The 23516-nt window shown below is 31.8% G+C and overlaps 1 protein-coding gene across 3 annotated transcripts in view; it reads left to right on the top strand.

Annotated features, from left to right (window-relative positions):
• LOC127289477 (drebrin-like protein) overlaps positions 1-22436 on the top strand; it is a 73506-nt gene extending 51070 nt beyond the window's left edge. For all 3 annotated transcript variants that reach the window (XM_051317438.1, XM_051317437.1, XM_051317436.1), the window contains exons 3-5: positions 15335-15567; positions 15662-15839; positions 18900-22436. In XM_051317438.1, coding sequence (XP_051173395.1) covers positions 15335-15567; positions 15662-15839; positions 18900-19691 — 1203 coding nt within the window. In that variant the 3' untranslated portion in view covers positions 19692-22436. The remainder of the gene's footprint in view (positions 1-15334; positions 15568-15661; positions 15840-18899) is intronic.
• The last annotated feature ends 1080 nt before the right edge of the window (positions 22437-23516 follow it).

Here is a 23516-nt window from a genome sequence, read left to right as displayed (position 1 = left end):
TTCAATGGCGTTCCAACCGGGAGCTTTTCCGTTTTTCAGTTTCTTTATTGCTCTATACACTTCATTGCCTGTAAAAGGAGCGTCCTGGATCCCCGAGAGTTCACTCGGTTCACGCATTCTGCTCCTATTAAGACTTTGAAGTTCATACTCTCCTTCTTCCGTATCATAACAAAAGAGATTATCAAGAAGAACTTCAGCTGTTTCTTTCCAGTCCTGGGTTTCGCCGGATACTGTTCTGATTGTATTCATCGCACTTTGTGTTCTGAGTTTCCCACAAGAAAGTTTGTAGGCAAACCCCCATGGGTCCTTCGACGTTTCGGAGATGAAGTTTTTAAAACTCTCTTTCGAGGTCTCCTTCATTCTACATTTCAACTTTTTCCATGTATTCCTGTACTCAATTTTAAGTCTATTTCTACTCTCAGGCTCTTTAGTTCTCTGGAATTTCCTTCTAGCCTTGTTCGTAGCAGTCTTAAGATCTGTTAGCTCCTGTGTCCACCACCTGACACCAGGGCCTTTGTCTCTACGCATTGGCATGGATTACTTTCCCGCGAGGGTGATAATCCTTCTGATTTGCTTTGCAAGATTTATGACGTCCATTCTATTCTCACACTTCGTGCCGAGCTCTTGACGGTTGTCAAGAAGTGTTTTAGTGAACTTTTCCCAGTCAGCTTTATTGGTATTAAACCTTTTGCCTCCTAGGTGTTCTCGTTCAAGATCATCATTCCTCTTTACAGATACGAGATCTATAAAAATAGGTCGATGATCGCTTTCACATCAATTTTCAATTACTCTCCACTCTTTATCGTGTCTAACAACTTGGCTCGTGCAAATTGATATATCAATGTTGCTCTCGCCAGTTGTAGATGAGAAAGTTTTCAGCTGGTCAATTTCGTTTAATACGTAGAGGTTCATTTCGTGAATGAACTTGTAATGATCTATATTTTAATTGCCAAAGGATTCGCTCCCCAGATGGGGACCGAGTCCTTGTGTTCACTTAATTCTTACTTGTGGCGTGAAGCGCCATCTATTTAGCTTTATGGAACTATTGCGTACTATGATTCAGAGGAGAGGTGTAGTCAATAACGAGTCTTTATTTGAAACTTTCGAAAGAATGATATATTGTAACATAAAGGAAGTTAAATAAAAGTACAAAAGAAACTATATATATAAAGAATATAAAACAATAAATAATCCAAAATGACTCGATATAATGCAAAATAAAATAGGATGAGTAGATCATCCAGATCTCTCGAGTGGCTCGACAGCACCGCCCTCTATCTTATTGTTCTGGCCAGTTTCTTGTCTGAAATGATACAAAGGTACCTTTAATATTCGCGATCGCGTTCACCAGGAGTTAATCCCGTATTAATCCAAAATGTAAGTTAAGCATTCACGGCAAACAAAAACTAGAACGTGCACTCTGAGATAATCGTTTCCAGAGAAAACTAGAAGGGAAACGATTGGGTTGAAGAATCAGGTATGTACCTGATACTCTTGCCTGACGTGAACTAGGAATATTAAGGAACATCTCTGGGAAATATCTTAGACCAGGGGGCACCCTGAGTTAAAGATACGGCCCTGAGCTTCGCATCCAGGTGATAGAGATTGCCCCTCTACTCACCTGGGGCGGTGAACGAAAAAGGAAGTACCTGTCTCTACGTCCTCTCGCGGGAGCACCCACAGAGAAGTCGCGAAGACGGTACTCTAGGTTCTTGGAAATGACGTCATACTCGCATACTCTCGCAGGAGCACCTACAGAGATTCGTCATTCGTTTAACAACATCATTATTTAATTCAAATACATCATTATTCCGGAGAACTAGTAATATATGTAAAATCAAACAAGAATCTCTTTATAACGGTTTACTATAGATAATAAAAATAAAAACCGATATTTTAAAAAGTATTTCGATTTATTACGAATATTTTTCTCAAAAATTTGCAAAATCTACATGTGTTTGTGGGACAATTTACATCAATATAATATAATATAATATAATTTAAGATAAAAAAAATATATTATAATATAATATAATTAATATTGTTGTCATAATTATAATAAAAAAAATCTAATATTTAACAATTGTCATTTCATCCTTCAATGAAACTGATCAAAATTAAGATAAATTTTATACAATATTAATAAGATATTAATTTAAAACATAAATTATATATATAATATACATAAACTACAATAAGTAAACAACAATAAGTACAATTTTAACCGAGCGTGCGTTAGCGAGCGAGGAATACATCGCTAGTGCTTTAATAAAATTGTCATTTAAATCCGGCGCCGCTTCCGATATTCTGGGCTCGGAAATAAATGCAATTTGGAAAGCATTGTCTAGTTCTGGGTCCTCCAGATTCAAGTGAGCCATATCAATTGCCATTTCCTTTAGTCGTAGTCTCTCTGCTTTCGCTTCTTCTTTCGATAATGCCTTGATTGAGACCAAAACCATAAACTTTGCCTTTTGCAGAGTAAGGTTCTTGAACGAGAGCTATTTGAATTCCATTTTTATCCGACAACTGGCGTATGGCAGAACTAGTGTTCTTGCCACGGCCAGCATTTATCTGCATCAAACGCAAGCCACGTATCGAAATAGGATTAGGTTGTGTTGCCATAGTCTGTTCGGCTTAGTTCCCGTTGTACTGCAGCCTTTTGAGCTGGACAGTTTTTGCTTCCAGCTCGGTGGTAAGACTTTTTCTTCGCCTTCTTGCACGCAGGGCAAGTCGGCGATTTATTTGCAGCCTTATCAGGGCATTCATTTGCTTTGTGACCCTGTTTGGAACAGAAGTTACAACAAAGCTCTTTCTCCGTGCAGAATTTTTGCACATGGCCGTAACACTGGCATTTAAAACACCGTGTCGCGGCCGTGAAATCTTCTACCCGGCAGGTGGACCAGCCGATGTACACTCGAGATCGGTTGGTACTACGGAGTAGACCTCTCATTTCAGGGGTCACCTCTGCAACCCAATTCGTGAGAGCTTCTTCTCTTTTTTCCCATCCTAAACTTCCATTTAAAGTTCTCTTTAAATTGTGCTGCGTTTAGGGCAGACGTTGATTCGTTCTGCTCTATTATGGCAGCAGAAACTTCGTCCTCGTTCACATCTGACGGGACCTGCCTTTTTGACGTCGTATCCGTCAGACTTCAGCATTGCGTTTGATAGAATTTTGTTGAGGTCTTGGTCAGTGACCACCTCAACGGCAATTCCTCCCTCACGCATCATGCGTACCCCTCGAACTTGAAGCTTTTCTTTGGCTGGGTTCACCAGCTCGAGAACTCGCTCACTTGGCGAGTTGTGGTGGTGCCTTCCTGACACCACCACTCAAGTTCTATACCGGTTTAGCTTTCGCGGGTTTAACGCTACTAACTGCTCCGGCATAAGTTTTCTTCATCGGGGTTGCATTTTCAAGAGCTTTCTTGACGGCAACCTCGGTCATCAGTTCACTGTTTGTCGTTTTTCCGACAAACACTCTCCTTAGGTAGTTATTCTCACACATCAGCTTGTTGATGATGTTAGAGAGCACTTCTACGTGCTCCATCACCTGGCAGCTGACGTCTTTCGAGACTTCAGAAGACTCTTTCAAAAGGTTAAGGAGGGCCGTTTTGGTTGATTTCGCCTTCAACCTTTGGCTCTGCTCCTTCCTCTCAACTTTCGACATTGCTTCGACGGTTTCCCTTTCAAGGGAAACCGAAGAAGCCAAGTCGTCCTTCACGGATGGCTTGAGTGTTTCTGAAGCCTGAGATTTAACCTTCCCAGGGCTTGTGAGAATCTTCGACTCTTTCTTGGTAAGCTTTTTCCTCCTTCCAAGGGCAAGTCTTGTTCGTTAATGGTCCCCATTCGTCTCTGGCTTGTCTAGATAAATTATTAAATAGTTTCCTTGTTCTCTGGTCTACATCCTCGATATGATGTGTTACAGTAATGCCGTTTATTCCGGCTGATCCAAATGTAATGCCAAGGTATTTGAATTTCTCAACTCTTCCAATTTTTCTATCGTTTATTTTGATTATGGGTGGTGCTTTCTTATTTAGAAAGCCCTTTACCATTAGCTGTACGCATTTGCTAGGACAAGCGCTAGTTTATTTGTATCGCACCACTTAGTTATTGTATTGATTGCAAGTTGTCCCTTTGTTTCTAGTTCTTTCTTAGAGTCACCCTCTATCAGTATCACCTCATCATCTGCATATGCAAACGCTTGGCAGTCCAGATTTTCAAGTGCTCTTAAATTCGGATCGAAGATTATATTCCAGAGAGCAGGACCCATGACCGAACCTTGGGGACATCTTTTATTTACTTTTTTGCTTATTTCATGGCAGCCATCCCTGATGGCTTTTTCTATATCTAGAAAGATTGCAATAACATATTTTGCTTTAGAGTTGTTTATATGCTTTCTGAATTCTGTGATGGCATCTTCAGTGGATTTTCCACGTCTGAAGCCATATTGCCTTGGTGAAAGTGCCGGTTCTAGTTGTTGATTAAGCTTTTTCATTATCAGTGCTTCCAGCATTTTTCCCAAGATGGGTAGGAGACAGATTGGTCAAAATAATTTAGGGTCCGTAGGATCCTTGTCTTCCCCTTTTAAGATTGTTACTACTTTACCAATTTTCCATTCATTGGGAAAGACTGAGTATTTTAGGCAATTGTTATAAATATCTAGAAGTCCAGTATGGAGTACTGAAAATGCTCTCTTTATTATGCTTAGTGTGAAGCTGTCAGGCACAGGGGCTTTTCCAGGCTTCATTTTGTTTATGATTGCTATTCTTGTCGTTTGGCTAGGTCCTTTTCTCGTTGAAAGGCCCGCCTTGTTTTATATGCCTTTTTCTGTCAGTTGGAAAGATTACCATCCCACCATGGAACTGTTTTTGGTGCATTGTGTTTTCGTGGCATTGCTGCACTGCACGCTTTTCGTAGGCACTGATTCAATTGTCTCACTCTTAGGATAACGTCATTCCTTGAATTTATGTAATGTTCTTGGCCATTCCAAGACTCCAATAGCTTGCTATCAAAGAGATCCCAGTTGGCTTTTGATGTTGCGTAGGACTTTAGTCGATTTTCAGATGTTTTTGATGCAAGTTTGTGCTTATTTGTGCTTTTTATTTCAAAAGTTATGGCTCTGTGATCACTGGAAGTCTATCCATCCCTGACCTTCCAGTTAAAGCATTTGCTTGTAATACTTGCTGTTGTTAGTGTTACATCGACATCTCCTTCGCCTACTTCACTGCAGGTTGTTGGTAGGTCATTATTGTTATTTACAACGATAAGACTCCATTCTGCTATAAAGTCTTCTAATAGTCTTCCCTTTTTTATCTCTTTTTCTAGCTCCCCAGAATGGATATTTAGCATTGGAGTCAATGCCAACAATTGTATTCCTTCCGCCCAGGCTTATGAGCACTTGCTCAAGGTTCTCAATGTGTGGTTCTATATCGTGGCTTAGTTGGAAGTAAGCACTTGCAATGTAGAAATTGCATGATCCATTACTCACTTGTGCAACCGCGATGTGCGGGGAGCACAAGTGTGAAAGTTTTAGAACTTGAAGCTCTGGGTTAAGGACAGCAATTGCGGCCCATGGATGCTCTGAGTCATCTTTTATTATTCTTGTTCCCATTCCTAAGCCTATAAGTTTGTTATCGCTTGAGTACGGTTCATGCAATAGCATTATGTCAATGCCATTTTCCACCGCTTTTTGCCTTAGTTCTGGAAGAACTTTGGTTGATCTACGACAGTTTAGCTGCACCACGTTTATTTATGTGTTTTGATGTGTATTGATAGAGCCCGATTTATGGTCCATAATTTGTTAAGTTTATGGTTCTTTCCAAGGCTATTTTATATGTAGGACATTTCTTATCTGTCACATCACGATTGTGATCTATATTACGTCTATTACAATTAATGCACTTTTTAGGCTTTTCTTTGTTTGGGCAGTCATCGTGTTTATGACCACTTTCGGCACAGGAGGAGCAGAATAACTCCTTTTCACAGTGCTTGGAAATGTGGCCAAAGCCTTGGCATTTAAAGCACCTCGTCACAAGGATGAAGTTGTGCAGTTTACATGCAAGCCATCCCACGTACACACGGCTAAGTTTCAGGAGTCCGTTTCGAATTTCCGGAGAAACCTCAACGACCCAGTTTACTGTGTCTGTTTTTCTTTTCCCCGTTTTGAATCGAGGCGTGAATGTTTCGTCAGGTTTATTCGTTATGTCTGGGTTTTGATTTAGAACAGCTTCAGTGAGCTGTTCTTCTGAGAGATCCTTCGGGACATCATAAATAATGATCCTAGGGTTTCTCTTTTTCGGTCTTTGAATGTTAAATTTTTCATTTAGTGCAGTGTGATTTTCAAGTATTTTCAGTCCTTCTTGTGTTGTGGTTTCTATTAGTAAGCCATTTCTGGTTTTTCTAATATTTTTGATTTGTACTTTTTCCCTTTGTGGGTTGAAGCACTTCATCAAATTTATTTTTGTCTCGTCTGTTGTTTCGTCTGCTGTCTTCGATTTAACGAAGACAACGTTTTGTGGTGGCCTAATGGCCGCTTGTTTAAGCATTTTTGGAGCGGACAGTTTTTGCGGAGGAATTGCCGCAGCAGCAGCTGCGTAAGAAGAAGACGTCGCAGTCTTCATTCTTCTCTCCTCCAATTTTCCAGATAAATGATGTACTCTACCTTGAAATTGGTAGAGCACAGAAGCGAGGGCGTCTAGGCTATCCTCTGCTTCCTCATTATCTTTAATTGCTTTTCTAATAATCTTAAGATCTTCTTGTATATATTTCGGAATCTTATTAAAGTTTGGACCTTTCTGAACTGTGGGGGAATCTTCCACAGTTAATACTAATTGTAAGTCCTTTGGCTCTTCAGTTAATTTTTCCTTTTTAGAGATCGGAGATGTATTTGGTGTCTTTACTTCGTGCTTTCGTTTTTGAGGGGTTTGTTCAATTTCAATTTCATATCCCTCAGCATCTTTCTTTACAGGCGCTTTGCAAAATTTACCCGACTCCTTCTCATTCGGTTTCTCAGACTGTTTTAAATCCTAACTCCCTTTATATATTGAATCGGTTGAAGCTGTAGTTGAGTGTTTCTTTTTGGGATCGGTCTTATCCCTATTACTTAATTTACTTTTTAGAGTTTTGCTTTTGGTTAAGGAACCTAGTTTTTGTGCAACTTGATCATATTTTTGTATTTTAGACATAATTCATAGTTTTTGTTTTGTGGTGTTTTGTATGTTCGAGTATTAACCATTGATAAGTGACATTTCGCGTTCTGCGTCCGGATCATGTGTTGCCACCCTTCCAGTTCCAGTGGCCTTAAATCAGCATTTGCCGTTTCCTATCGACCCCCCATTCAGAAGCCACTCTGAGGTGTACCGCAAGCGGCAGGACAACAGACATATTTTTCACGCACTGCTACAGGGCAGCCAAGTGCAGGTGGCTAATCTGCCTCGGGCCCTGGTACTATTACGCGGCGCAGGCTTGCACTGCCCCCCTCATCCGAAGGGGAGCTCCTGCTTTTTGAAGGGTACCCTCTAGATCCGGTTAGGTGACAACAATCCCAACACTTCACGCTCAACCCACACATTTACCAATCAGTGCACCACGGTCGCTGAGAAGTAGAACTTCCATTACCATTATACCAGTTTGGCTTCTTCACTTTGACACCATTTTGGTTTTTGGGACGCTACCCTCCTCTTTCATACTGTAGTATGTTTCCGGGCTTGGGACCGGCATATGGCAGAGTTGTCTAGGAACCCGGAGGGGTTTGGTGACGTTTTGGAACTATTTTCCTTTGTTGTCGACATTTTTGCATGAGTTTTCAATGAGGGATAGGCCAACTTCGTTCACCTATTTTTAGGTAACAATACTCAGAGTCAAGTCTCGTCAACCTTCTCGTCTGTTCAGGATGTGAATGCTCAGAGTAGCTGGTGGACCTCGGAGCAGCCTTCGATTCAGCACAACAGGGACTTAGTTCGTGTGCCACATGACACTACTGTAATCGTCGGATTTTCGACGCATGGTTAGGCAGCCAGGTTAGTTGATGTCTCGGTGTTACTCGGTATGTCGAAATCCTGTTTTTATAAAGTAAAAATTATATTTTATGTAATTTAAGCGATTAATTTAATAATTTTCATTTAATGAAACTTTACGCTTAATTACTTTTATAAATTGAATCAGTTTTCTTTAAATAAATTAATAATTTTTTTAAAAAAGTTTTTAATAACTTCCTGAAAATCATTTTCCAAAATTATTTTTTATAATAATGAAGCAAACAATACAATATACAATACACCCAATATAATATATTAGATAGATAGATAATTTATTTGTTTTATGACCAAAGCCAATACAAAGGGTTGCCGCCGTTAACAATTTTATTTCTTTATCTTGTCTTCATTTTTTCACTTAAATCTCTAATGTAACAATACAAATTCATCATAATTTTGTTTTGAGGTTTCTCTAGCATATCCAGAAAGGCGCACTTTATAGTAAATTCGTTTTGATCCTTACAAATATATTTTTTTCTTTCTTCCGTTAGAAAAGGGCATTCAACTAAAAGATGGTAAAACATTTCTAAAGTATTTTCTCCGCATCCACCACAGGTCCCACTCACATTCATCTTATAGAATTTCTTTTTAATTGAAAATCTGATTACTATTTTATTTAAAAGACGTACTTGACACATAATTCTAATGTAATTTAGAGAAATTTTATATTGAAAATATTTTTGCGGTCCTACAAGCAGTGTTAAGTGAGGAAGAATCTGCAGTGAACGGGAATCTCTCATTCTTATTAAGTCTTCTGCATATAAATAACCTTCATACTTATCAGTCCACATCTTTTTTTTTGTTTGTAATTGAATTAAATCGAGGTTCTCCCACTCCGTTTTTTCGTCTATAAAATCAAATATAGCTCCTATTTGTTTACACCAATTAAACTTATGATTGCAATAATTATTCTGGGATAAACCTTTCAATCGCAAAAAACATAATTTCGGGTATCGGTCATTTTCCATTAACAAAATTTTTTCAATAAGGTTCAGAGTAGACTTGAAAATTAATACTGCTAATTTTGGCACCCCCACTTCTAATCTCACCGCATAGCCAGGAGTATTTTCTGGTAAACGTAAAAGTTTTTTATAAAATGACATTTGAATTTTTTCAATATCTTCTAAATATCTTATTCCCCATGTATGTATCGCATACATCAAGTTGCTTACTGTAAGGCTATTAAAAAGTTTATTAACAGAGTTCCAATTCTTTAAATCTAGACGGTTAATTAATGCGATTGTAGCTCCAAGAGCCATGTTTGTCTTGCGGATTGCATTATTTGTTTCATTTAAAAAAGTTGCCGAGTTAGAAAATGTAACTCCTAAATAATCGTAATTTGATACAATTTCAATTTCTTGCTTATCATCATATATAAAGGCTCCAAATTTTTTATTATGTGAATGTCCACCCTTTCTAAATATTACTATCTGGGTTTTATTTATATTTATTTCTAAATTATTTGCAACACAATATTTTTTTAAAGCTTTTATAATTTTTTTCATATTTACGTAAGAGTCGGCAAGGATTGCAATATCATCCGCATAAGCAAATAATAATATTTCCGTAATGTGACTTAATGAGACTCCCCTAATTCCTTCCGCTTTTAAAAAATCTTCAAAATCTGCAATAAAACATGAAAAAAGTAAAGGGCTCAAAACCTCACCCTGCAATACTCCTCGTGTAACCTTAGTGTAGTCTGAGATACCAGAGAATCCCTTCACAGCCATACTTGCCTTAGACTATAGATTTATTAATATATTAATAATTTAACTTCCCACCCTCATTTTATTTAATTTATCCCACAACAGACTATGTATATAATATATTATAAAATACATAATACGATTTTATTGAATGATGCCACGGTGAGTGTGAATTAAGTTCAAGTTTTTGCTTCCGCATAGAGAAAGCTATGTAGGCCTTAAAGTTGAAATATTTTTTAAAATGCATAAAACAAATTTTTTTGTATTTATAAATATAATATTTAAGTCCCTGTTCAAATGTCCGGATGTATGTATGTGTGTGGACCCCGTTTTTTGTGAACACGATAATTTTAACGGGTTTTAATGGATTTGTGTGAAAATTTAGTAGGCGTATTTATCACATTAATATCTCAAAATAGACATAAAGATTTTAATTATCACTAAAATTTTCATTTTTGAAGAATTTAACCGAAGATTTCTTTTTTGATGATCCTTTCTATTGCACAATTCGTGCCAATTTGAGATCATTACTGTGTACGGCCCATACCAGACTATGCAACTTTATTTCTTGCTTATAATTTTCACACCTTCGTCTCCTTCGTTTCCTTTTTGGTGCTGGTGACTAAGATCTTGAATGTGACCCAGAGCGTGCTAGTGACCTAAAGTGTGAATGTGACCGAGAGTCTGCTGGTGACCCAGATCGTGAAGGTGACTGAGAGCTATGGTTTAGTTGGTCCAGTTTAATTATTCCATCCCCACGCCTTGTTGCAGTGATAACGTATTCTTGTTTCCTAAATTAAATATTGTTTATAATGAAGAGATATCTATGGAGGTTTTAAATAAATTAAATTTTAGTTAACTTTCATTAAATTAAACTTACAGATAGCGAATATAAATTTTTTGCATTCTAATTTTTTTTTCATCATTAATGGGATTTATTTTATTTAAAATTTCTAATTTCATACGATTTACTGCTGGTGTTTTATTTATCGGTAATCTTACTGTCAATGTGAGGGCTTCATTGCTTGTGTCAAGATGTAATAATCATTGAGCAAAACTGTTTGCTGTTTCGTAAGATATATTTCCCGCATCCCTGTTATTATTTTCATATAAACTAATAAAAGAAATTCTATTATTGTACAACTTAAAAAATGCCGAATACATTATGATTACGCGACGAAAGTCATTTAAATAAAATTGAAGAGCATTCTACATAATTGGTGAATTCACTATGATTCCGCGGGGAAAGTCAAAATCTTTCATCTCAAATATCGCGTGTGCCTTATGTGAAAATGGGGTTGAACATAAATATAATATATAAGTCCCTCATCAAATTCCCGGATGTATGTATGTGGATCCCGTTTTTTGTAAACACGATAATTTTAACGGGTTTTAATGGACACAAGGATTTCAATAAATACTAAAAAAAATTTATAGTTTTTTTTGCAAAAAATTGTTTTTAATAAAACAAAATTTGTAATAGCAAAATTTAAATAATTAATGAAAATTTAGCAAATAAAAGATTCACGTTTTAGCTAAAAAAATTTGTCTTTATTTAAATTTAAGTTTATACATAATATAATTGTATTCCTTGCAATGAAACGAATTGATTGACATATACATATAAATTATGTGTTTTACCCGAAGTTAATTAAAATATTAATTTTTAAGTTTTCAAAAAATTATTTTGAATTAATTAAATAATTTTTAATCTTAAAATGTTTCAAATAAATCAGTTAAATTTTACACAATTAATCAATTTATTTAAATTAAGTTATTTAAATTGGCATCAAAAAGAGGCTATAAGTACTAAATTTCTTACGTCTACTCAAACCTGCAAAAATTCTTTGAAAACTAAAAAAAGTTTTTCATTATTCAGTTATTTGCATATTACTCACTCTCAGTAAATGTAATTTCATACTTATGTACACAAAAGTTAAAGTTACTATAAAATTCTCTGCAAATCATAAAAAATCGAACCTTTTGTCTCAAAAATTTTATAAGTTATGATTGTTATGTTTTGTGAAAGCAAAGAAAATGGTTACCATAGAAGATAAGCTGGAAGTTAATGTAAAGAATATTGTCGAATACGATACCGATGATGTCAGGTTAGCCAATGCATTACGCTCTACACGTAAAAGATATATATAGAACTTTAGAAGACAATTCCAGAAATATCGTTCAGTTACCAAGTTTTTCAAATATTAAATCCCTAAGGAGGATGAGATTAAGTAGTAAGAGTGTCTAATGTCTATAATTTCCATTTTTGTTTTGAATATACAAACTTCAAGTAATTCAGTAATTCTTTAAACTATTTTTCATCAAACTAGAATGCTAATTAAGAAATTGTTATAAATGCAATTTCACTACTCGATTATAAAATCTGACTGTCTATAGAAGAATATGGTGAAAAAGTTACAGAACAAGTTACATCATCGCTCTTAGGACGAAAATTAGATAAAGAAGAAGGAAAAATTACAAGACATTTACTGATTCAACCTCGGGGTAGTCAGAAACTTCACATCACTGTCAGCCAAGATACAACTAAAAATGCATTAAGGGAGTTAGTTCTGAATGCAGAAGATTTTCTGAAAAATCAAAATAATTTTCATTTAAGTAAAAACAAAATTATTGGGATCGCTGTGGCTATTTGTGTCGGTACAAAGAATAAAAAAAATTGTTAAACCTTATCTATAGAAAAAGTTATCGGTTCAAATCCATTGTGTTGATCAATATTTTTATACCACAAAGTTTGATTTTGACAAAGTTAAATCTAATGAGGTCTTCGAAAAAGCTCAAAACAGTTGTTTATTGCACCGATCTAGAGGGTTTAATAAAGTTTATTAAAGAAAAGTAGCAAGTATCTAAATACTATTAAAAATTTGAAATTCATGGAGAAGGAGGTTTCTTGAAAGTTTGCCTGTCTATCCAAACTACTGAAAGACAGGAAATTTCCGCTAAACGCTTTAAAGACTAATGTTAACAAGTTGCTTGTCTTATCATTAGCACAGTGTACTTAAGAAAATTACCAGAATGTATCACTTCTTTAGTCTTCAATGCAAATTCATAACTTTAAGAGCACTATTGCAGCTGTCTAAAACTTTAAAATATCATTGTAAGCATAATGCCACACAGCAGCTCATATCCGTGTACTTGGTGTTATGCGTTAAAAGTCAATCTCCATGAACGTGGGACATCTTTCCAAAAATTTACATGAATTAGTGTGAAGCAGGGTCTCAGAAAAAACAGCCAAACAATATTATAATTTCATTCACCTGACACTTTTACATATTGAAAGAGGACAAATCATTTCTAAAATTTAACCCTTCACCAGAATTACATCTACTACTGGGTGTTGTAAATACCTTCTCCTCAAAATTGTTAATTGAATTCGATACTGAAGCTAATCGATGGGCCGAGTCATGCAACGTTCAACGTGGAACAACGCATGGAGCTTCAGGATTTAAAGGAAATTCGTGTAAGCAACTGCTGAAAAAATTCGATTTATTACGTGCATACATAGGATGTTTGAAGTATGTGAAGGCATTCGTGGATTTTAGAGCTGTTTTAAAAGCATATTTTAGTCATCACCTTCTGAAGTGCATACCGTCTTTTAATTTGCAGAGAATTTTATAGGCTTTAGCTTTTGTGTACATATTTATGGAGTTATATATACCGAGGGTGAGTAATATGCAAAAAATTAAGTTGTGAAGAATATTTTCAGCCTTTTTTAATGACAATTTAAATAACTTAAGTCAATAAAATGCATATTTTTATTCATTTAAAAAAAGTTAACTAAAATTTTCAAAAAAATGAGGTTTATCAAAAACGGCTTGAGCGTTTTTTTTCTTTTTGGGCATATAATTATAGTCAAGCATCCTACAGACAATATCAAGAAAACAGGTGGGGGTCCTTTTTGTTAATTTCATGAACATTTTGCTTCTTTATTATGTAAAGCAAAAATTTTATTTCCGCGTGGAGAAATCAATATATTTCTTTAATTTATTTGATTGATTTTAATTGTTTTATTTAGAACATTTCGAGTTTAATAATGTTTTAAATTAATCAAAATTAATTTTTTGAAAAATTAAAAATTAGAATTTGAATTAATTTTGGGTAAAACATATAATTTATATGTATATATCAATCGATTCATTTCATTGTAAGAAATAAAATTATTTTATGTATAAACTTGAATTTAAGGGGCACTCGCAGTTGTAGCGCCAAAAACAGACCTTTTTTATGAATTTTTTTCTCCAACACCATTAAATTTTTTCAAAATATCGATTTATTATTTAAAAGTACATATATTAAACTTGAATTTAAAAAAAAGAAAAGTTAAAAATATTAAGTGATTTTAAAGTTATCTCCTATCAAAGTGACGTCTGTTTAGAATTATGATGGTGCAGGAAAAGAAATAAATTTGAAAAATAATTAAAATATTAACAAACTTAATTATTTATTGTGATATTTCTCAAAACTGTTACCTTGATTCTGTTACAAGATAGACATCGTAGGTACATTGTAGTTCGTGAAAATTTGGCAACATTGTATTTAAATTATTTAAGATATCTGGCAACTATGGATTTTTGGAAAAGATGAAGGTTAGGTAAATTGTTTTCATTAGGTTTGGTAATGGAGATAATGCAGGTAAAAGGATCGAGGCTTGACGTCATAAAGTAATAAACTTGGGACGGTAGGATTAGGGACATCTGCTAAATCATAAAATCTTCAAAAACGCGACAAAATTCAAGTATATAGAAGTACAAAAACCTAAACATATTTGACAAAATTGTCGAGTCCAAAAAATACTATCTGGTTTTAAAATCTCTACATCGATACCTAGTCGTAAAGTATTTTATTTACAAAAGAATTTCAATATTTCTCAAATTTTTGTCACAAAAAAAATCAAATAAATTTCAAACAGATTTCTCTTTTACATTGAAATTTTGTTACTCCGTAACAGTCACTTTAGGAATATCTGTCAATTACATTAAAATTACAAGAAAGCCTTATTTAAGAAATTGAATATGTTGCATAACCCATTTTACAACGACTGCGAAAACTCAGTTAAAGTGCTAAATTGACCTTCTTATTCGAATATCTTTTATCGAGAAAAGTAAAATCTTCAAAAACCTTTAGAGTTTAGTGATTATTGAAATTATAATCTTATTTTACTAAAATATGTAAATTAATAATATAATTAATTGTAATTAATAATACTATAATTATATAAAGTTACCCTAATTTTCATTGAATTTTTGTTTTTATTTCTGGATTAAAATAATTACTTAAAAGTTTTTCACTATTTCAATTTTATACAAAACCTTAACTTCAGAAATGAAAACAAAAATTTGAAAATTAGAATAATCTTACACGAGCAGAAATAATTCGTGAAATGTTCCAATGCTATAATTGAGGCTCCCAATTCAAGAACCGGTCGCACGCGAGGGCTGACCATTATAAAGCCAGTCAACGAATTTTGATTTTAAATTTTATTGAAATTTTTGTGCGCTGAATGGCTTTATGGCGGCCAGCCCGAGAGTCCGACCGGTACTTGAATTGGGAGCCTCAATTATAACTTTTTCTTAATTCTAGCAAGGGGATGGTGCACCTATCGTAAGAAAGGGAACATGTGCAAATCATATACGAGATATAGAACGCCTACTAAAAGGGGTGCATATTACAATAACTGCACGATCAGAAGAAGAAGTTGAAGTCGATTTAATAATGGAAAAACTTGCTCGTGCTACAGGATCTGCATATAAATTTAATGAACGACGAGGTGAGAATGGAAGTCATAAGAATCCTGTTGGTACTACTTATCGAAGGTAAATTAAATGAATAACAAAAGTTAATACCTTTTATTTTTTTTATTTATATATGAAAAATTCTAAAATAATATTAATGTTAAATATAATTTAGAGTGAATCCAGAGCAAGAAATTAATGCTACTGAACGCGATAAATTTTGGCAAAAGGAAGAAATAGAAGAGAAGGAACGATTGGAACAAGAACGCATTAAAAGTGAACAAAACCGACAAAAATTAGAGAAAGAAATTAGAATGCGCGAAGAAAAAGAAAATCAAATTCGAGAAGAAAAGGTATTTATAGCACAAATTTTATTTAGAAATATGTTTATTGTAACACCTTGAGTCATAAGCTCGACTTAAATGTTGTTTTTAGATGTAGAAATTAAAAAGAAGAAAAATCGTACTTTTAGAAACAGGCTGATCCTAAAATACCATTTATTGGTAACCCAATGAACAAAAAATTCTACAAGTATGAATCCTTAAAACGCATTTTTGGGAGAGTTATGAAGGGGGAAAGGAAAATCAAAAAATCTATTTTTCTCGAAAACTACTGAACCGATTTTAATATGCTTTGGATATGTTATAAATAAAGTTAAAGCAATTCTCAAACTTTTTTTTTGGGCGGGGGTGTTGTAAAGTGGCCACTCTTAATTTTTTTTAAAACATCTTATAATGTCCCCTTTAACATATATTTTTTGCAGATTTTTAGAAATGTAGTTTTTGAGTAATTTAACGAAAACCACCTTCGCGTGACATGTTTTTCGTAAGGGAATATACATTCCTTTCATCGCTTCAGGTACAATTAAAATTTCATTACCAATGAATTTTTCATGAAATACATTTCCATTTCCACATATTATTTTTTTCTTAAAAGATTATGACGCTTCGGTTCAGTACAAAAATATTCGAAGATTTTACTATGCCTTTCAAAACATTTGTTAATTTTTCATTAAAGAATAATCGGAAATTTTTTCACCTTTTAAAACTTCTAAAATATCATTTTTCAAGGATTATAAAAAAACAGTAGTAATGAATTTAATAAAAAAAATGTCCATCTAAGATACCAAGTTTGAAATTATATGAGATATTATGTAGGAAATTATATAGGAAATTATATGGGAAATTCCAATATAGATGTAGATAATCATAGTTCCACTCTTACGCCGCCAGATGGTGATAATTTTTTTTCTCACAGTTGAGATCAGTCTTAAATACTTTATAAAAGCTGAGACTCTAATTCAGAAGGTGTATTGCAAAGCACAATTTTTTTTCTTTTCAGATGAATTGGAGTAATATTATTTGATTTTTAATTAAATAATTTTTAATTTTTATAAACTGACGTCTGCCAACTGAAAATTCCTATATGAAATCCTATATTGTTTCCTTTATATAATTCTATGTGAAATCTTAGATATAGATATTTCAGAATCTACATGAAATCCTATATGATTTCTTATGTTCAAATCAATCATATTTATTGTTACGTAATGTAACATAAATAATATTTTATAAATTTTCATAACAAATAATAATAATTTAATATTTATATTTTAAATTAAAATTATAGTTATAAAAATTTATTACAATTTTAAGCCTGGATTCTCATCCATTAGCTTGGGAATTGATTTTGATTATTTTATTTCTATTGAATTTTTTATAGATATATGAAAAATTAAGGAAATACATAATATAAGGAGTAAAATTTGTTAGTCACAACTATATAAAGTAACGTTAACAAATTTTGGAATCAAAGGTTAAAATAATTTGGAATCACATAGGTAAAATTATACAATTTTAAAGAATAACCGCCAGCTTTAATACGGCAGTATTCTTTGAAATTGGGAAATTGTGAAAGATTTTTAGAATGTGAAAGAAGTTTTCAAAAAGAAATAAAGTAAAGATAGTAATTATAATTTTAAAGCTTACTTTTTTATTTATCAAAGATAATTTTCCCTGAAGATGCAAAATATATTAGATTAATCGTCCTTCCTTGATAATTTCTGATTCGGTAATAATTGTAGAAAAATCACTAAACTTTTGAAACTTGAAAATATAAAATTTGAATAAATTTAGAATTTGGAATAAATGAATAACTTTTTAGAATTTTGATTTGAATTAGTGTATGTGAATTTGAAGGTGGAAAATGACTTTCGAATGACTCTTTTGAGTTTGTATGTAGAAATTTGAATGTTGAAAATAAGTTTTTGAATGACTGTAAAATTTTTGAATGAGTTACTGACTTACGCAAACATGCGTTTTTAAGAGGAAATTTAGACTTTTTGTGGGTTGTCCCTTAAAGAAACAGATTTCCAAAAAGTAGGGATAAAATCTCAAAGAAAGGGAGATCTTTTATATTTTGCATCTTTTTACAATTAGATTAAATTTTTGTTATAAACAATAATAGTTTTTATTATAATTTGTTATTAACAATTATTATTTGACTTAATTTACATAACCTTTTTTGAATTTTGGTTCTACGACGATTTTTAAGAATAATTCATTTCTTAGATTTAATTTATTTATAATTTTCTATAATTATTGTTAATTTTAACAAATTTGTAAAATATTTTATACATTCATTCATACTATATATGTGTGTGTGAATTTTAGTATAATATATATTTTCGGAACCTAGACAAATTTTATTACAAACAGAAGGAAATCTTGGCGACAGGGACTCTCGGACCTGTCGTAAGAAAAACGAAAATGAAAGGAAAAGGACCCCAGCGGTCGACATCTGGAGGATGCACTTGTAGAGTACAGAAAATTTTTTATGGTTGTATTTTGTAACTTTATTGTTTACGAATGTTTCGGTTTCTAAGATTTTTGGAAAAAGTGCATTCTGTATATGTTGACCAGTTAAGGTTACACGTTTCATTATTTGCTCAAAAAGAAAACAAGAGAAAAAACAGATACATTATGAGTCGGTGAATAAAAAGAAAGAACATGATTTTTTAAATAAACAGATGTTTTTTTCTTTTAAAAAGATAAGGGACATTTTCATATAAGTTTTTGGAATCAATTATGTCCAGGCTTCCTATAAATCTTTATGCAATCCAGTATAGTCCACTTTTTAACAAATTGACCAAAGTTCAAAGAGCTATCATGATTTTGAGTTAATGATTCTCGTAAGAAACCCGTTTTATATTGACCAAATTTTTCTATGCCAGTCACGTCATTCTCCATCACATGTCCTTAAATAAAGTTTAATATTGAATTAATATCTAATAATAGGCAGGAAAATGTATGAGAATATATTATTAATTGAGAAAATCAATGTAGATCAATACTATTGAGTCCTATAGGACTCATTTTATTATACCTAATAAAATAAAGTTGCATCTGTTTCAGATTATTGTGAAGAAAACTACAAGCCAACGAACTGTGGAACACTGTTCTGAAGAATTAAAAAATATTCGAAATCAACAAACAATTCAAAACTCTCAGAACAGTATCTCTGAAGTTGATACAAAATCTCGAAGTGAAGAATTGCGTCAACAGCGAAATAATGAAGCTCAGAAATTAATTGCTCAAAGAACAATAAATGCACGAGCTATATTTGAACAGAACACATGTGCTGGTCAATTAAAAACACCTTGTACTTATTATCCAGTAGAACAAAAAAGCAACAATGTAGACATATCAAGAAATACTACTAGTACTACTACTGCTACTACTAAAAGTACTGAAGATAGTGAACGAAAAGAAGAATCTAAAGAACTTTCAAGTAGTTTAAGTCAACCACAAATAAATAATGAAGAATTAAAGAAAAATGAATGTTTTAATTCAGAACAAAGTCATGGAGAAACTGTTAATCCTCAAAGTGAAATAGAAAGTCAGATAAAGAAAGGAACAAATGTTTCAAAATTACAAAATGAAGAATCGTCAACTACTGTCGAAGAAGCAGAAAATCAATTATATAGTCAATTAGAAGGAGAATATTTGTATCTAGATCCTAATAATGAAGGAATGAAAGCGAGAGCTCTTTATGATTATCAAGCTGCCGATGATACTGAAATTACTTTTGATCCGGGTGATATTATTACACATATTGACGCTATTGACGAAGGCTGGTGGCAAGGACTCGGTCCAGATGGAACATACGGTCTATTTCCTGCTAATCACGTAGAAGTTATTAACTAGACTTCAATCCATTGAACACACAAACATTTAATGTAATATATTATAATAATCTGAATATTTAATCAGAATTCGATTTACTTTTAGCAAATATATTTATCCCCCTTTGTTGAAGAGGTGAAGCTAAAAATAATCCGACAAAAATAATAGTTTATTTTCTATGTTAATAATGGATAGAACAGTATTTTTTTGTGAAATAATTTCTATCAACTTATCTTAACATCTGTATAACATTTTCTTTTATTCTCAATTTTTTGTCTTTCAAATCATCATTGTGAAGGAGTAATATAAAACAAAGTTGTAAACTGTTGAAAAATTTTTCAAATTCAATGAAAGCATTGAAAGCTGATGGGAAGTGAGTGTAAGTAGGACGATTTTTTTATTTCTCAGTTTTGATGATATTCATAGATATTTTATTAAGAAGAAACATATATATTTTAAAATTAAGAAAAATATATAGAAAACCAGATAACAAACTAAAATTTTATGAAAGGAAATTGTTTTATTTTAATTGCAATTCTCTTTTATTTTCAATGAAATTTTATTATTTATTCGAATAATATTAAAATGTTATAATTATTTGATTTATATTTTTATGGACGATAAAATAATAATACGTCTTACTTTGATCGCGGGTTAGGATTGCGATTATTTTATTTTTTTCATTATTATTTTTTCTCAAATGGTGAATAAAATTTCTTTTAATAACTTATTAGTCGATTAATTAATTAATTAATTGACTAATTTAAATTTATAAAATTAGGTGTAACAAACAAACTTAGAAACTAAGTTTTCTTTTCTAAATCCAAAAGAGAATAGGAAAAAGAACATTTTTTTATGAAAGTTTAATTGAAATTTTCATTGTTTTTAATGTAAAAAAATTTTTAATTAGACAAAATTATGTCCAATTTACACACACTTCTCACTTATGAAAATTCATATAAGATGAATATAAATTTTTTGATATATAATGTTTATTTATATAATTATTATTATTAGTATCCAATAAAGTCAATTTTTTAAAATGAATCTTTATTCTTGAACGGTTAACGTTTAACAGCTGTAAAAATGAAGATTGTTTCCATTTTTTTACCACTCACACTCCTTTTCACATACAACTGAAAAAAATCTTATTAATGAATAATAATTTTTTATTATTTAATAAAATAATAATGTTAAGCGGATTTACTTGCATTTTTTAAAACACCTTGAATACTATAAGAGTTAAGGATAAATTTTTTTAAATTGTAGGTCTCACTGGCGGACAAATAATGAGAGTCTTTGAGCCATATTAATAAAGATTAACTAATTTTTTTTTGCATTTTAAAACTTTTTGAAAAATCGTTTTTTGTCCAAAACATAAAAAATGTTAGGACACCTATGAATATTTTTTTTGTTTTAATTTTGTAGAGTATTTTAAGACGCATTTTTTTAGCTATTAACGAACATTATACTGTTATTCTATCCAAAGTTATTAAATTTTTAAAAATTAAAAAAAAAACGTTTTCTGACCATAATTTAAAAAAATTTATTGACACCTATAGATATTTATCTCTAGTTTTGTAGAGTTTTTTAAAATGCATCTTTTGAACTATTAGTAAAAAAAAATAAAAATTATTAAAATTTGTAATCCCGTGTGGAAAAAGCCACGATCTGGCCCTCAAGAGTTCGGGGCCCCCGGCGGGAGCCCATGAGGGCTGCTCCATATGGCGAATCCATGAGGGGCAACGTAGGGGCCCCGCATGGATCGCCCTCATGATCGATTAGCAAAATTTTCTAAGTCCAAAATTCAAATATTTTTTCGTCAACAAAAAATGAATGTTTCCAATGATTCAAAACAACGAAAAACGCGTTTTTAATAAAAATATATTTACACTTTTTTTGAAAATTCACCTGAGATGATTCATGATAATAATCATAAAGCATATAATTAATTATATTTTATAAATTGCATTTGATTGGAAAATATAATTTAATATCTTAACTTTAACTAAATGATGTTAAGCACTTTTCTTTGTTAGGTATTTTTTAAGTTTAAATAGCATCAAGAAGTTAGCATTCGTTTTGAAGTAGCGTGCGTAGCGTAGTTGGTAAAGCGTTAGACTCATAGTCTGTAGGTCGTAGGTTCGATTCCCCCCATGCGTTAGATTTATTTATTTCTCAGGTTTGCGTTTAATCATTAATTCTATGTATGAATTAATTGAAAAATGAAAATATCCGTTAATAGTATGCATAAATTACATATTTTTTAATTTTTTAATTAATTAATTTATTATTACTTTTAATTATATCGGACAGTTAATTAATTAGAACGTTAATTAATAAATTCAATTTGAGTAAGAATTTAATTTAAAATTGAATAATTATTAAATAAATATGTTATTTATTCATAACTTAAGCTTATTTATTATTAATTAACTTTTATTATTAATATTATTGATTAAAAAACATTATGGCAAACTTGAGGGGAAACGTGAGGGCCCATAAGGGCGCCCTCATCGATGAGCATGTCGTTTCCATGAGGGGCCCCTATGGATCATCCATATGCGCCCCTCATGGCATGAGGGCGATCCATAAGGGCCCCCACTGGGGGCCCACATCACTTTTCCACACGGGATAATATAAAAATATATAATTATTGAGATTCGTTAATATTTTCAGATTATGAATACATAAAATTTATCATAAAATATTTACATTTAAATTTAAACATTTTGTATATCGACAAATAAATAATTCTCAGAATAATTCTAATTCTTCTCAGCTTATACTTTTGAATTTTTTTTTTTTTATATTATCAAAATTTAAATTTTGTCTTGTATCATTATTATTGTTTTATTAGAAATCTTGTCATAAGATTTATAAGATAGGTTATGAAGTTTATATTTGTGACCTTCGCAATATTATAATAAAATTATTATATTTATAATAATAATTGTTACAATTCTTATATTTGTTTATCATACATAGAAAATTATGAAATAAATTATTTTTGAATTCATACATCCACAAAACTTGAAATAAAAATAAGCATAATTTATATTTAGTGCAGTTATTAAAAACTAGTTTTTGAAAAAGCATTAAAAAAATTAAGTGAAATTTTATAAAATAAAATTGTCACGTATTAAATTAATTATAATAAATAAAAATTAAATTAGACAGTAAAGTTTAAATAGTTAGGAGCCTGAGTAAAAGAAGTAGTGACTTAAAATTTTAACGTTGTGGGTATATGTAAGAACTTACTTATATTTTTTGATAAAGTTTTCTAAAGTAATTTCTAAGCAAATTGAATTAAGATACATTGTATAGATTAGAGATTAAAAGAGATAAAGAAAAGGTTATTCAAAGCGAAAGACATCTTGTTGATAAGAATAGAGATAGAAAGCGATATAATGATATTGAAAGAGATAAAGAAAAGGATATTAAAAGCGAAAATCATCTTGTTAATTAGAATGGAGATAGAAAGCGATAGATGGGTAAAGACGGGATATTGAAAGGGATAGAGAAGGGATTATTAAAAACGAAAAACATCAAGTTGATTAGAATAGAGATAGGAGGCAATAGAAGAATATAGACCAGAGATTTAAAATTATACAATTTTTCTATCACTTTCTATCTTAGAGATAAAAAGATATAAAAAGAGATCAGTTTTCTATCTCTTTACTTCCAGCAGGGAGATAAGTGTTGAAAATAATGAAATTGATTCTCAATACATGTTAATTGACAGTACAGCTAATGGTATTCGAATGACAATTTATTCTACAATATCATTGGCAAATTATCTGCTAAAAGTAAAAAAATACAAGGAAGTATTGACTGGTAGAATTA

This window comes from Leptopilina boulardi, unplaced genomic scaffold (assembly GCF_019393585.1).
Source record: "Leptopilina boulardi isolate dan_hultmark-lab unplaced genomic scaffold, ZJU_Lbou_2.1 LbouV2_41, whole genome shotgun sequence".
NCBI lineage: Eukaryota > Metazoa > Arthropoda > Insecta > Hymenoptera > Figitidae > Leptopilina > Leptopilina boulardi.
This window is presented reverse-complemented; position numbering and strand designations above follow the sequence as displayed.